Below are 15,197 nucleotides of genomic sequence, written 5' to 3' on the forward strand. Positions count from 1 at the left end.
TGTACTGGAATGTTGTGGACCCAGTTTCAGTTCTTTGCCAGTTAAGAAGGAAGTTATGAAGCCACTATAAAGCAAAGATTGTAACAGAAACACCAGTCTACGTATGTAGTTGGCCCACAGTAACGTTAGAGCTGCACAGAACAGCTCTAATGGTAGGATCTGTATACTTTAAGAGAATAAAAGCTAGAGGAGTACGTATTCAAACAACATATGGGGGGAATCAGGTTTGAAGATCCCAATATTGGCAACCTCAAACATTCAAAAATATGAGTCAGACACACAAAATCATGAGTCTGGCCTAGAAATAATCAGAGTTTTATAAAATGATGTATTTGAGGTTCTTTTTATTTTCCTTTTTAATTTTTTTAGGCTTTGGGTTTCACATTTCATGCTTTTATCTGCAGCCATAATGGCTAGAAACATAGATTTGGGTTTGGGTTTTTCGAATGACAGCTGAGAGTCTTATGAAATCACATGCCTCCATGAGCAGAGGCATTAAGAAAAACCAGCTATCACGGGACTCATGATAAAATGGTGAGAGTTGGCAAGACTGATGAGGGTTCACGAGCGGAGCAAATTTAACATCACGTAAAAAACGTTCACCTTAAGCCTTTCATTCAGCTGTGCCGCCTCGGGTTTTAAACACAAGGGGACAGATGGTGTCCAGTCCCTGCACACAGGTTTGCATGGGATAGAGAAGATGTAAGGAGCTTCCCTTGTGCATGGGCTGACTGGCACAATGGAAAGCCCTTGTGCTTAGAGAGTGCAGGGGGAGCGGTGCCAGACTCTGTGAAGCATGCAAAGAGGAGGTGAGGTTAATGACACCTTTCCTGGCCCCATTCTGCACGAACCAAGCAGGCTGGCTCCCTGTGGAGGGAATTCCATCCTGCACCCCTTTAAAGTGTGGCCGAGATTCCCTGGAGCTTTGGAAGTCATTGCCCCAGCCTGCAATGCAAAACAGCTCAGAGCTCCTCCTGGGGTGGGGTACTTTGACCACCCTCAAGTAGGGCTATGTCGGTGTGAGTCACAGGTTAGCCTATAGCAGTGGTTCTCAAACTTATTTGATTGGGCCCCTCTTCTTTGTGTCTGTAGTCCTTTACCCGCCCCCCCCCCAAGCAAATATACTGCCTCTCAGCTCTGAAGGTAGCATGGTGCCAACAGCAGCACAGAAGTAAGGGTGGCCATGAGAAAAGTGATATTTGTCAATATTACTTGAAACAGCAGACTTAGCACCCCACTGCCACCCTTACTTCTGCACTGCTGCTGTCACCCGGGGCTGACAGCCAGAGCCCCGCCACCTCTAGATGAGGGATTGGTTGAGGGGGAAGGAGAGCCCGGGTGCCAGGACTCCGGCTGTCCTCATGGGCGGTGGGTGTCATAGGCCAAGGGAGGCTAAGCCTCCCCTAACCCAAGCCATGGCCTCGCCCATGGTCTGCCCCGAGGCCCTGCCCTCACTCCCCCAAAGGTGGTGGGGGCTCAGCTCGGGCCAGCGGTGGACCTTGGGGTTCGGGGCGGCCTGGGGCAGCTCGGGCCAGTGGGCGGCTCAGGCCAGCCGGTGCCCAGGGGCAGCTAAGGCTGACCCAGGGGTCAGACCGGTGCTCGGGGTCAGACCTGTGCTCAGGGCAGGCCGGCTAGTGCTTGGGCCGGCCAGCGTAGCTAGGGCAGGCGGTTTGGCTGGCGCTCCTTCGGCCGCAGTGAGGGGCTCTCGGGGTTCTGGCAGGCAAGGGGGGTGGGAAGGGTAGGGGTGGGGCCTCGGGTAGAAGGGGTGGGGCCAGGAGCTCACCTCCCCGAAAGCCGAGGGTTCACACGCCTTCCGGGTATGCATGAGCCCAGCCACCTGGGGCTGACAACCAGAATGCTTTTTAAAAAAGCACACAGCTTGCACCTCCCTTGACATATTCCCGGGCCTCCTTTGGGAGGCCTGCCCCATAGTTTGAGAATTGCTGGCCTATAGTATCATAGAATATCAGGGTTGGAAGGGACCTCAGGAGGTCATCTAGTCCAACCCCCTGCTCAAAGCATGACCAATCCCCAGTTTTTTCCCCAGATCCCTAAGTGGCCCCCTCAAGGATTGAGCTCACAACCCTGGGTTTAGCAGGCCAATGCTCAAACCACCGAGCTATCCCTTCCCCCCAAAAGGTATGGGTGGGGGAGGCATGACTCAGTCCGTTGGTGATATAGTCATGCCTGATATACTGACTCGTTTATTAACAAGCAAAACCACTATTTGGGTGCACTTGGCTTGATCTCCAGGGGAAATGCTGTATAGCTCCAGCGAGGGTTTGTAAAAGCTCCTGATCAATAAAGCCGCCCAGACGGAGCAGAGAATGCAGCAATTTGGATGAATATGACTGCACTGCACAAGCATAAGTCTAGCCAGGGAGGAAGTGAGAGTGTTGTAGGCTGTCCGTGTGACCCTCTGATTTCAGTTCCTTTTAAATCTGCAAACACATGACCTCAGGCTTTCATCTTGCAAGTTTGAATCTGGTACAGCTTGGCTGGGAGTTGACAAAGGTTTACGTAGCTGCTCCAGGACGTGGTGTAGGAGAGACAGTATGTGGCACTCTTTCCTGTGAATCAGTGCTGAGCAATATCTAGGGCACTGTACTGTTGGGGATTGTATCGTGCAGAAGAGTGGTAAAGCCAAGGGTCTGACCTCTTGTGAGTATAGAATCCCAGGTCACTCTTTGCAAGGGACTCTTAGTGTCCTGGCCCAGATTTTTAAAGCTATTTAGTTGCTGCTCTGTTCAGTGTTGCACTGCCTAACTGATTTAGAAGCCAGATTCTCATTTTCAGAAGGGATTTAGGTACTTAAGAGCCTAAATCCCTCCTGAAAATGAGAATTTGGCTCCTAAATCAGTTAGGCTTTGCAATGCTGAGTGCAGCAATGCTTATATAGCTTTAAAAATCTGGGCCTTAGTATCTATCTACCTTGATTACCCTGCATGGCATCACCTGTTCTTCGCTTTCTCCCCTAAACTGTTGTATTGCTGTGAGCTGCTAAACCCTAGCCCTGTTACGCCCCAGATGTGGGTCCATTTCAGTAGGGGTTTATATGTATATCACTTGAATTGTTTGGGATGAAACATACTGTTTATTTTATTTACTATGCCTTTAAGTCTTAGTGTCAGGCTCGTTGGTGGCTAAGTGTGCAACAGAGATCTATGAATAGAATCTAGGTCTTCTGACTTCCCATCCGGTGCTGTTAGCCACAGTGGCACTCTTCCAGCAGGTGTGACCGCGAAAACCCTGGGTCGCAGATAGGTGGGGCGCATACAGTCGGCGTCATTTTTCAAGAGTCACTCGTCTGCCCAAAACCACACTTTAACGTGTGCTCTGAAAAGTGACTGTCAATCCTACAAGCTCAAGGTGGGCTCTGAGACTCAAGCTGGGTTCTTTCTGTCTCACCCATCATCACCAGTATAGATGTTGTAGGCCAAATTAGGCCTTCAGTGACATCCATGCAGCCTTATTGTCTTCTGTGTGATCCCTTTGATGGGGCCTTTTGACTTTGATATTCACTTTCCTATCTTGGTCCGGCATGTTGGCTTTCTTTGTGAGAAGGCATTTGTGGAGGGCTGAGGCCAGGGGCTGGGGAGTGAATCTCTTGAGGCAGGGTGATCTTGTTTTGGAATATCTGCTTGCAGGCTGGTGGTCAATTGTGGAGGGGTTGCACAGGCGCTGACTTCTATATTTCCCCATGGCTGCTCTGCCCTGAGGCCCCGCCCCCACTCCACCTCGTCCCACCCCCGATCCCCCCTCACCCCTAAGGCCCCCACCTGCCCACTGCCTGACGCTCTCTGCCCTTCCCTGGGCACCTCCAACCAGCTGCCATTGGCGGTCCCGCCGAACAGCTGATTGGTGGCCCCGCCGAACAGCTGTGGCCAGTGGGTGCTTGAGCCCCAGAGCACCCCCGAAGTTGGCACCTATGAAGGGTTGTCACTGTTTTGTGTTGCACTGGTGGAAAAGGATTGCGTGGTTAATAGGTGACAAGGGATCCTAGACCTTAGGGTGGATGTTCTTTTTTGGCTGCTTAAATCTAAATGAGTAAATGGTTTGTACTCTGGGCATGGTTTATGCTGCTATCACAGGTGTGACTGCAGGTCATGCTTTAATTTAGCTAGCATGAATACCAGTTGTAGTGATGCTGTGGCAACATGGGCTTCAGCACGAGCTATACAAGCCTGCCTGGGACACTGGGCTATTACCTGGCCAGCTATTACCTGGCAATGCTCCTGCTTCACTGCTATTGAAACCCGAGATGGCTAGGTTAAAGCTAGCGTGGGTAACTCTACAAATGGTGCCATCACTCTTCCCACTGCAGTGCGGACATACCCATAGTCAACAATTCCGTGAATGATGGACTCCAGCTTCATTGGTTCTGCAGGACAAACAGGAGCGAAACACCAATAAAAACTTGCTACTCTGATCACGGGTGACTCTGAATACATACAAGGAGCAGATCGTCTGAGCAAGAAAGTAGTATTTTTACACTGCTGCTTTTTGGAGTTGAACCACTCTTCAACATCAGCATGAGTTATGAGCTACTGTAAAAGTAATGTACAGTAGCAGGCAGTGTTGTGAAACATATATGTGACTTTTTGGTTTCTCTTAAACAATTTGCAAATCTGTTAAATTTGGCATAATTAATTGTATTAGATAGCTGAATAAAATAATTCAGGCCCTTTATCCAGAAAGAATCACAAAGATACTGTACATAGTTTATTTGTCAGGGAAGACTTGGAACTGCCTGCAAAGCATCACATAGCCTTTCTAAATTATAAAGTGTGAAAGCTTGTGGACCATGCTGAAAGCCTTAATTGATGGTCGTGCCTTAGGCATGTACTTGAAGGCTAAATTTAAGAAATGTTACTATTATGTTCACTGTAAGACAAAAATTGAAGGTGCTCAGGCACAAGGACCGGGCTAAAATCTTTCAACCGCCTGCCTCTGAGGGCTAGGTGGGCTAGGCTGCCTTCCTTGGAAGAATGTTAATCCCTTATCGCTAATGAATTGCAACACTGGAGTCCCCAGCTTGTCATAATCACAGTTCTTTTTAAAACATCAGATAGGCACAGTGTATTTTAATAGCATAGTTCCTTATTTTTGGTCAATTAAGTTTTCCAGGCCAATTATAGTAATCAGGGCTCTGGGGTTTTGGCAAGGCAAATAGGGACTTCTTTTAATTTTTAGATCATGGTAAAATATAACTTCAGATCCCAGCGGCGGTTGGTCATAATATTGTTCTGTGTGTTGCCTTTCTTTGTAAAGTCTTGAGTTTTTTAAGAGTTCCTTTGGCCTTGTTTGTTATCTTGTCACTTACTAGCTTTTCATATTGTAGTCCTTTGGCTAGGGTGTACAGTATGGGTACTACTGTCCTCTGTTGGATGCAGTCAGAATTGATCAAGTGTGTGTCATCAGCCCTATAGTGCTAGCAGCTAATGGAGATTATCCTTTAGTTCCCGTGGTAGGGGTGTGTGCTTTGGGAACCAGAGGATCTGAGTTCCATCTGTGCTATTGCCATGAAGTTTGAAACGCCATGGTGAGCAGCTGAAGGACAACCATGAAGTCCTAATGTAGGTGGCCACAGGTTTGTTGCGGTATCCCATGTTCCTGGGGTGGTGAGAATCCAGGGAGACTTGTTACTCCTACTTTTGTCTGCAGATCATGCCACAGAGGAAAGTGCCTTGATTAATAATTTCCAGGTTCTACTGTATCTTTCTCATTTAGGGCAAGATTTCCCAAAGGCCCACCCTCCCTTTGGTCAGAGCAGTTTGCACCTGCAAAGCTATTGCAAACACACACCGGAGCACTTGCCAGGAGAAGTTATTAAGAGGCACAAGTAGTCTGATTTGTACTCTGAAGCTGCCCTTAGTGACTGAACCCCCAGTATTACCGACTCTCATGATTTTATTACAAGTATTGTTATATTCACTGTTTTTTCTTAAAGCTCCTGGAGTCTTGTAAGTAAGAATTTCAGCTTTCAAACAGGCAAATAGAAATAACCTAACATTTATTATTTTTAGGCCAATTTCATGATTTTGGAGAGCCTGACTCATGGTCTTTAAAGGCTTGGGCTTGGCAATACTAGAGCCCCCATGTTGACCATCCTGCTGGGTTCCCACATCTATGAGGATGTGCAGTAAAGGCACAAGCTGAATGGGGAGGGTTTGGGGAATGCGGCAGATGTGTATCTTACAGCAGTGGGTATACCATGCCCTTGATCACACGCACCTGGACGCCAAGTCCAACAGAGCCTTGTTCACTGTATTTGATGAGCTGATAGACAGCAGAAAGCGGGTGGCTTTTAGTGTGAATATAGGGGGGAAGCAGAAGCACCCTGCATGTACCAGTGTCCAAGTCTGAAGCCAGCAGCAGTGTTTTCCTCATAATTACTTGTTGCGTATGAGGGGCGGATTTTTTTTTCTTTTGGCTTTATCTCCTTAGTGACATGACAAAGCCAAATTCTGTTCCGCACTTTTACTAAAAATAGTGGAGTATGCATGTGTAATTAATTAGCTAGTCATAAAATACTGGGTATAGTCAGTAAATATTTAAGAGGGATTCTATTAAGATTCCGAAGTATACATCTAGCGTATCAAAAATAGAACAGTCCATACATAAAAACGCTCAGCAGAGGAGGTGCTTCTAATACAGTAAAGATCCTTTGACTGAACAGAGCCACACACTAAATTAGAGATGCCATTTCAACCATTAGCAGATAGTAAATCCTAACAAATAATTAGGTTTGCCGTTTCCAACTTATGTGTATATACTGGGTCTGATTCTTCATTGCTTTTCAACTGGTGTTTGCCATTTACATCTGTAAGAGAGGGTGTAGTATGCTGCCATTCAAATCTGGTAACATTTTGCACTTGGGGAATCAGGTCTATTATTTACAAGTGGGAAAATGGGCAAAAAATGTATTGGTTGATTCATTGGCTACCTTTTGGACATTAGGAGAAGAAGCTGGGTAATTATCTTGAGCAGGGTTTGATCACGCAAAGTGCTGAGCACTAGTCTACTGAAATCAGTGCGGCTACTCATGTGCTTAAAGTTAACACATGCTTATGTTTAAGTGCTTTGCTATATCGGGATCAGAGTGATCAGCACCTTGCAGGACTGGGAGGTGTGTGCTCAAATCCTTACCCACTTATTTATATAGCGGTACTCATGGACCAGGACCCCCATGTGTTAGGCTCTGTAGAAATACAGAACTGAAAGATGGTCCCTACCCCAAAGAGTTCACAATCTGATCTGAGATTATACCCTTAAGAATACAGCCATAGGTTTTCCACCAGAATTGCTGCATGTTTTATTATAATGGTTATTTAGTATTTATGTGGTGCTGTAGAAAGAAGCACATCATGCTATACAAGTCAGGAAATGGAAAAGAAAACTCCTATTCCAAAGAGCTTAAAATCGAATGAATGAGTTTGGTATGAGTAACTAACAGGGACATAGCAACTTGAAAGTAGCTAAGCCTCATGGGAATATGACAAGTGAGTTTGGTGGTCTCAGCTTTGGGCCTGATTTACCACAGTGTTACTCTCATTATTTAGTCAGATAACTATGGCTGCTGAATGATATTTACTCCTCATGCAGTGGCATCAGACAGAGAACTGGTAGTAAATGCAGACAGAATTCTCAACAACAGACACTGTCTCCCCCCTGTTTTCTTGTAGTACTTTAATATTCCATTTCTTTCCTTAATCTTTTTATACAAGTCCATACAAGTGTTTAAATAACACATTCAGCTGCATCGCTGATCCTCTGTCAAACGTCTTATCCTTCCTAGAAGGTAGACAACGAAAGAGCTCGTCATCACTTTAGTCCTGCTACCAGATTTTAGAGCAAGGATAATATCCAAGTACAGGCTGAGATAAAGAGCATTTCATTTGACAATAATAGCTGCTGTCCAAAAGTACATGTACATTTGCAACTGACTTCAGTTGAGCTACACCAAGATAAGCTGAGGAATTGGCTTGTACACTTTAAAAGTTTTAAAGTGGTTTTAAAAAAGCTGAGTACCCACATCCCCTAGTGCTCAGCACTCGAGCTGGGCAACATTTTTCGACCAAACTTATTTTTTGGTGAAAAATGCAGATTTGTGTCAAACAAAATCTGTGTCACATTTGCCCATATTGTTTTGGTCAAGAAAACCCTCTTAAAATTAAAGGAAATTGTGAAACAAAAAATTGTTTTGAATTCAGAAATCAAAACATTTCATTTAGAAAATGCCTAAGTGAAACATTTCAATTTTTCCCCGAATATTTTTATTTTTTAAACGTTTAACAAAAAAAGCTCAAAATCTAAACAATGTTTCATTCAACCTGAAACCATGTTCTAATTATTATTTTTCGGACTTGCCAGTGAATCAAAAAACTCAGTTACTCACAAAGCTGTACTCACCACCTCTGCAAATTAGTCTGCCTCAGAGTCATGCTAGGTTCTTACTGTCTCCTTCATTATCCCCATCATAAAGGTTCTGCGGGCCAAATTAGATTGTTTGTCACACCTGGGATCTCCACTATCTCCTAGGTATACAATCATTGACACCTGAGCAGTCTTATAGTCTTCTGTGGCTTTTCCCGATTGGAAATGATTGAAATGTCTAGAATAATTCTGTTGATGCAGGAGGTGAAAAATCAATCTGCAGCTCAGTCAGTCTTAGACTGTGTCTTCACTGGGGAGTTAACTTGAGTTATCTTCACTTGAATTACACTGGTTCTCTGCTGCCTTATGCCCTGTGTTGTCATTTACCCCAGTACAACGGGAGTGCAAAATTTTTCCAAATCAGCATTTTGCACCCATTTTGCGCAGGTGTCAATAACTGCACAAGGTGCGGGGCAGTGGAGAATCAGCCCTTCCTCCCACCTTTCAAGTGCATCTGTGCACTAGTACAGTTGCCTGCCATAGCTGGTGTTCATTGATCAGCCCTTAAGTATTCCTAAGGTAAGAGTGACCAGCAGCATACTGACCACACACTGTGTGGCGGGGGGGGGGCAGGTAGAGGGGCTTGACAAAGAGGCAACAATTGGCCATTTATTTGGCCACAACAATACAAGGTATGTCACTAAAAATAATGTTATGAAATTGAGTATAACCACTGCACTGGGGAGAGCTTCTTCCCCTAATGTGCTCCTTCGTCCCCCTGCACAGTGCCTAGATATAATGGTGTCGTTTGCACAGCCTAAGAGGAGGCTGAGGGAAGACGGGCTAGTGCACCCGCCAACACTCCACGGCCCCGTGGAGGTGTGGCTAAGCAGGCTGGGGGAGGAGCCAAGGCCCTGCCTCCTGGGTGTCTCGTAGTGCCCTAGTTCAGCTTTGGGGGCCTTGTGGCACTGTTGCTCGGGCAGTAGAGTTCTATGGCCCAGCCCAGCCAGGAGAAGGAGCACAGTTTGCCCCAGACTTGTGCCTCATGTTAGTTTCTAAGCAGGCAGGTGGCAGGACTCTCTCTCTCTCAGACCAGCACAGGACTCTGTTCGCCTCTTCAGGCTCTACCTGGCTGGCTGGGCTGGCAAAGCAATCATTAACACTGCCCTTTGGTGGGATTTACAAGGGAATTGAGTTTGGAAGCCATTTTTAGTTGCCAGCCCTGGTTGGACACCTCAGTCAGTCAATAAATGCAGGAGCAGGTCAGCCGCTTCTCCAGCTGTTATGAAATGTCCAGTAAGTCACTTCAAATTTTAATGTCTAGTAAGTGATAACATTGTACTTGTCATGTCTGGGTTTTTGGCTGTTGCCAAGCTGCTGGCCAATAATCATCTTCTTGGACTGCACAGAACTCTGAATGTGGATCTTGGGAAGAAAGCAAAAGAATAACTGATTTTCAGCTAATTTTGTTTTTAAAATGCATTTATAGTCTTTAAGCGTACACTGTTAACCTATCCACACATTTTAAACCCTGCTTAGAATCCCACAGTATTTTAAAAACAACAGTTTTTAAGGTCACTTTTCCTAATCCCCAGTAGTTTCTTGGGTCTGATGAATGGAGTGGTCCAGAGAAAACTCTAGACAGGAAATCTTGTGATCTTTCTGGTCCCCTATATGGATTTTTCCTACATAGGTGACAATCTGGGCTATATTGTACAGTGAAAGCAAAATGGGGTCCTGGTCCGTGACTGGGGTTCTTAGGTGTTACTGCACTATAAATAATATATTTTTGTGATTAAAATGAGGAAGTATTGTCTAATGGTTAGAACAGGGAACTGGGACGGCGGCAATCTGAGTAATGTTCCTAGCTCTGCTGCTGAATTCCAGTCACTAAACCTATAAATTCCAGGTTTTCAGAAGAGCTCTGTTCCCCAGTAGGCCCCTAAATAAGGTTCAGATTTTCAAAAGTACCAAGCACCCCAACGGCTCCCATCATGTTGTTTCTGGCAAGAATTTCACATCATCCAATGAGCTGGTTATTCTTAAAATCTAGTCACTTATTTTGGTACCTAAGTGGGAGTGGAGCTGTTCTAAAAATCTGGCCCTTTGTGATCCCATGTATTAAGGTGGAAATAATAAATCTTTCCCATCTTCGTAAAATTCTTTGACATCCTTGCATAAAAGGAACCGGGATAAGCACAAAACATTATTATTACAGCTGGTTGGAAAAAATTTGACATAACAGTTTTCTGTAGAAAATACAGTTTCATCAAAATCTAAATATTTTGTGAAAACAGGTTGATTTTTTGATGAAATTTTTGACAGCAGAAGTCGTCAAAACAAATCATTTCGGTTTTCTCTTTTTGTTTCAATAATGCCGAAAAGTTTCATTTTGACTTTATCATCTTGCTGCTTCAGTTTGTATATTATAATCATTTTAATTATATGCAGTGTTTATGATGATGTTGTTTTGCAATAAATGTTTTTGAATTAATTTTTTTTGGAATTTCTATTCTGTGAGAGACTTCGATATTTCAGCTTTGTTACAATTCAGAACAAAAGCCCATTTCAAAATATCAGAATTTCCCACAGAACCGTAATTCCGTTTCCTGACAATCTCTAACTATTATTTATTATTATTCAGTTTGCTTTCCATATTTTTCCTGTGATATTTCCAGTGAGTATTTCTTGTATATTTGTATGTCCCTTTTTGATAATTAAAACAAACTTTTTGGGATGAGGAAAAAGGATGAGAAAAACTTTGTCTGGTGTTCTTTTGAGAAATTTATTCCACTGAAGTTAAGGAACCTTCTGGTCTATTGAATTAAATTTTATGATGGATTCTTCCTAGCATTAAAAAAAAATAGGGAATAAACAATTTACAAATTATTTCTGCTACGGTACATTTGTCTACTTAAATCTCTTGTTTTGACTTTTTGCTTTAAACCTGTGAATAATTCTACTAAAATATATAATGAAAACATTATAAAATAAATATGCATTTGATTCAGATAATGGACTCTGAGATATATTATTTAAGCAGATTGTCCATGATTGTAACTTGTAACAAACCTGGAAGATAAATGAAGAAGCCTGGGAGAAAATTACATGTCTTTAGTATTTGCCCCTTCCAACTTAACATGAAAGATTAATTAGAAAAGGCATCCTTCCAAACATTTCACATCCACTGGCCAAATTATATCATCAGATATGAGATTACCACATATTTGTGTCTCAGGGCACCGGGGACCAAATTCTACTCTGAGACTATAAATTCATTATTTCAGTGAAGTTGTTCCAGATTTAGACTGTTGTAGCAGCCTCCAGAATTTGCCCCAATACATGCAGTTTATACGTGCTTTACTTGACCTGCAGAACCATGCAGACAATATTGATCCATACGTTAGGTATTGGACATTGTCCATCTTCCTTTTTGACATAGTGTGATAGTTCCTGAATCACTAGACAATATTTCACCATCTGTCTCCATAAACAGGGTTGGACATGGAGAAGGAACGATGGAGAAGAGAAGTGGGTCAAGTTCCAACCTCTTGATTGTGCCTTCCTTTCTTGAGAACATCAAGAAGACTTAGCCAAACTTCTTTCAATGGGGGCAGTAGCAAAACAAAGATTGGAAACTTTGGCCTCCCATCCAACAAGCTGGAGAATATAGCTGAGAAGATGATTGTTTTCATCTCTTTTCATCTTCCTTCCTAACCTGTATTCTGTACAGAGGACCCATCCTGCAAATGACTCCGCATGGACAGAGCTTTGTGCCCACATGGAGCCAACTGAAATCAGTGGAGCTCCGTGAGGGTATAGAGGATTTGCCCACACAGATTCACATGTGTGATCAGGTCCTTAGATTTGAACATCCTCTTGGCGTGGACCTCTCTTTTTATGTTTGTAAAGCACTTAGTCTATTTTTGAGGCTTTCAATAGTAATGACAAATGTATGGACAAAGTCCTGGCTGATTTCTGTCTAAGGGCACGTCTACACGGCAAAAAAATACCCGTGGCAGGCAGTCTCAGAGCCCGAGTCAATTTACCCAGGCTCGTGTTGTGGGGCTAAAAATAGCAGCGTAGATGTTGGGGCTTCAGCTGGAGCCTGGGCTCTCAGACCCTCTCTCCTTGCTAGGTTTCAGAGCCCAGTTCAGCCCAAGCCCAAGCAGCTACCCTGCTATTTTGAGCCCGGCTGCACAAGTCAGTTGATCCGTGCTCCAAGAGTCAATGCAGCAGGCTTTTTTTTGCTGTGTAGACATTCCCTAAGACTGTTTGTTTGTTTGTTTTGTTTGAATTTCCAGATTGAAATTCTACATTATTTGGAGGCATTTTTGTACTGTACATTTGTTCAGTGCACAGATGTGAGTGCCAGCAACCCCTTTAAAAATAATAGCTTCTGCAAAAGAACTTGTGTCATATTTGTGGCTTTTTGGTCAGCAGAAAATGAAAACATGAGCCATGTGAAACAGAAGTGACACACATGGTTTGCAGAAACACCCATCACCCAAGTAGATGCACTGTGCAAAGCCTGAGCTTTGTGTGGGATACGAGACTTTGACCCAGTCAGTGTAGATGAAAGGCTATTTTGCTTTCTGAGCTTCTGGATTTGCTTGGTACAGCAATGTTTACATTACAGCCATGACACTCTCTAATCTTGATTTTTATTAATGGGCAACACAAGACAAGTTCTTCATTTTAGGAATATGCGCATCTTGTCCAACGTTCACAGGCTTTGCTGTGAGTCAGTGTGAGCTGACTGACACCACAAAGGGCTTTATCCCACACTCACTAAAATCAGTAAGAAGACTTTGTTTGACTTCAGTGGGAGCAGGATTGGGCCCTAACAAATGGGATTGTCTGTGTGACACCCAAGGTAGTCTAGACTTTGTGGAGTATAAAAGTTGGTTTTTAATGGGGAGTCTGAACTGTTGTGTGTTAATTCTACCCGTACTTGCAATATAGTTTATTCTCTGTGAGATTACAAGCGCATATGCCAATAGTGGGTTTTCTTTTCTTTTTGGCTGCTTTCAGTGCCAGGCATGTAATATGACTCTCATAAGCTAGTGTTTTGTTATATAAGCCATTAATTTTTTTCGTCTAATCCTTGTGCACTGTATAAAAACCAGTAACAGTATGATTTATTAGGAGTCAGAACACACAACTGGATGTGTGGTCAGCCTGCTTATTCAGATTTTATAGAAGCAAAGAGCTGATTACACTTGTTCTCCAAAGTCTACACCGGCTTGCCAGGTGGCTTCCAGGTGCTGATTTTGATCTATTGAGCCACCTGTGGCTTGGGTCATGATTACCTTAGAGACTTCTGTGTGCCAATCAAGATCACCAGGGGTGTTTTTGGTAACAGTCCCTGGGGCTGAATTTTGTGGGGCTAGCGGTAGGGCCTTGCCTCTGGAATTTGATCCCTACATTGGCCTGTCAAGACGTATGCATGTTGGCCGTCAGTGTAAATTTCCTCTGTTGGGATTTCCCTTCAGAAGGAAGATAGTGGGATTTACTGATCTTGTGGAGTTTCTTTTAGGTGACATGGGTCAATCAGTTGTTGCCTATGCTATATTGTTACATTCCTCCAGAGCCTTGGCAAAGGGAATCCATTTTAGAAAGGATCAAATATCTAAGATGCATGATTTGATCTTTGGTGTCTTCAGCCAGCTCAGAAGCATGTGTGTGCACATTGGGCTGTTAAGTCTTCATGGAATTCTCATCCAAAATGGCCCTTTAAAACTACAGTGGAGGCGAGGTTCCGGGTTTGGCTCATCTGCACTTGTGGCTGAAAGTGAGTGCGTCGGTGGTGGTCAGACCTAGTTCCTGGCCCAAAGAGCTTGCCTTTTTTGGATTTGTTTGGACTGTGCCTGGCACAATAGGACTATTAGTTTGATAGCAATGCAAATAATAAATTGTGGCCAGGTTTCTCTGCCTCAGTATGGTCTCCCACCCTTTGTCGGTTAGATTATAAACTCTTAAGGGTGGGGATTATCTCTTAACGTGTGTCTATACGATGCCTAGCACGACACCAATCTTGATTGAGGCCTCTAGATGCTAGATTACAAACAAGAAAAATAATTCATAACGGGCAGGGTAAACAAAGCTTTAACTGCCACTATTTACACAGAGCCTGTTGTCTAGGGAAACCTCCGCTTATTGGTGCCTTTTATGAGCACTAAAAAAATTAATTAAAAGGAGAAAACAAGTTTAAAAAAAGTTAAAACATGTGAGGATAACTGAAAGTTCCAAAGAGCTTAGGCCAGAACCTGAGCTGGTGTAAATGGACACAGTTTCATTGACTTCAGTGGGGCTGCACCATTTACATCAGATGAGATCCTGGCCACTCACTCTAGAATGGTTTACTTGGCTTGATGGTGCCAGTGCACAAGTAGAGCGTGCGTGTGTGTGTGTGTCTTTTGAAGGTTTGGCAGAAAAGAAAATGATTCTCACCTTGCTGCTTGGCAAAAACAAAAGGAAGTTTTAGCAGGTGGAAAAGCTGTCGCTTTGACACAGAACCACGTTCTCACATCTGGCTGCTGTGAAGGCCAAACCACCGGCTGCGCCCAGCCCTAATTGTGGCCAGGGTTTACTGACATGATTATTGATAAGGCTCCCTTCTAATTGGAGCAGAAGATAGATGAATCTGGGGCTTCCACCCATCGGAAGCCCTGTTATTCAGTGGTAAAGCAAGTAACTGCCAGCCTGCTATACCAGTTTATTTAATGATTTGGTAGCATAGAAATAACGGGTTGATTTTTCAAAAGTTCTTGGCATTAGCCTAACTCTGCTCTTATTGAAGTTGCTGGTACAACTCCAGG

The 15,197-nt window shown here is 43.8% G+C and overlaps 1 protein-coding gene across 2 annotated transcripts in view; it reads left to right on the plus strand.

Moving 5' to 3' along the window:
• NRK (Nik related kinase) overlaps positions 1–15,197 on the plus strand; it is a 122,965-nt gene that overhangs the window by 11,642 nt on the left and 96,126 nt on the right. The window contains exon 3 of one of the 2 annotated variants that reach the window (XM_037908383.2): positions 11,873–11,907. The exons of the other annotated variant lie outside the window; for it this stretch is intronic. Coding sequence (XP_037764311.1) covers positions 11,881–11,907 — 27 coding nt within the window. The 5' untranslated portion in view covers positions 11,873–11,880. The remainder of the gene's footprint in view (positions 1–11,872; positions 11,908–15,197) is intronic. 2 annotated transcript variants of the gene reach the window in all.

This window comes from Chelonia mydas, chromosome 9 (assembly GCF_015237465.2).
Source record: "Chelonia mydas isolate rCheMyd1 chromosome 9, rCheMyd1.pri.v2, whole genome shotgun sequence".
In the NCBI taxonomy this organism is placed as follows: domain Eukaryota; kingdom Metazoa; phylum Chordata; order Testudines; family Cheloniidae; genus Chelonia; species Chelonia mydas.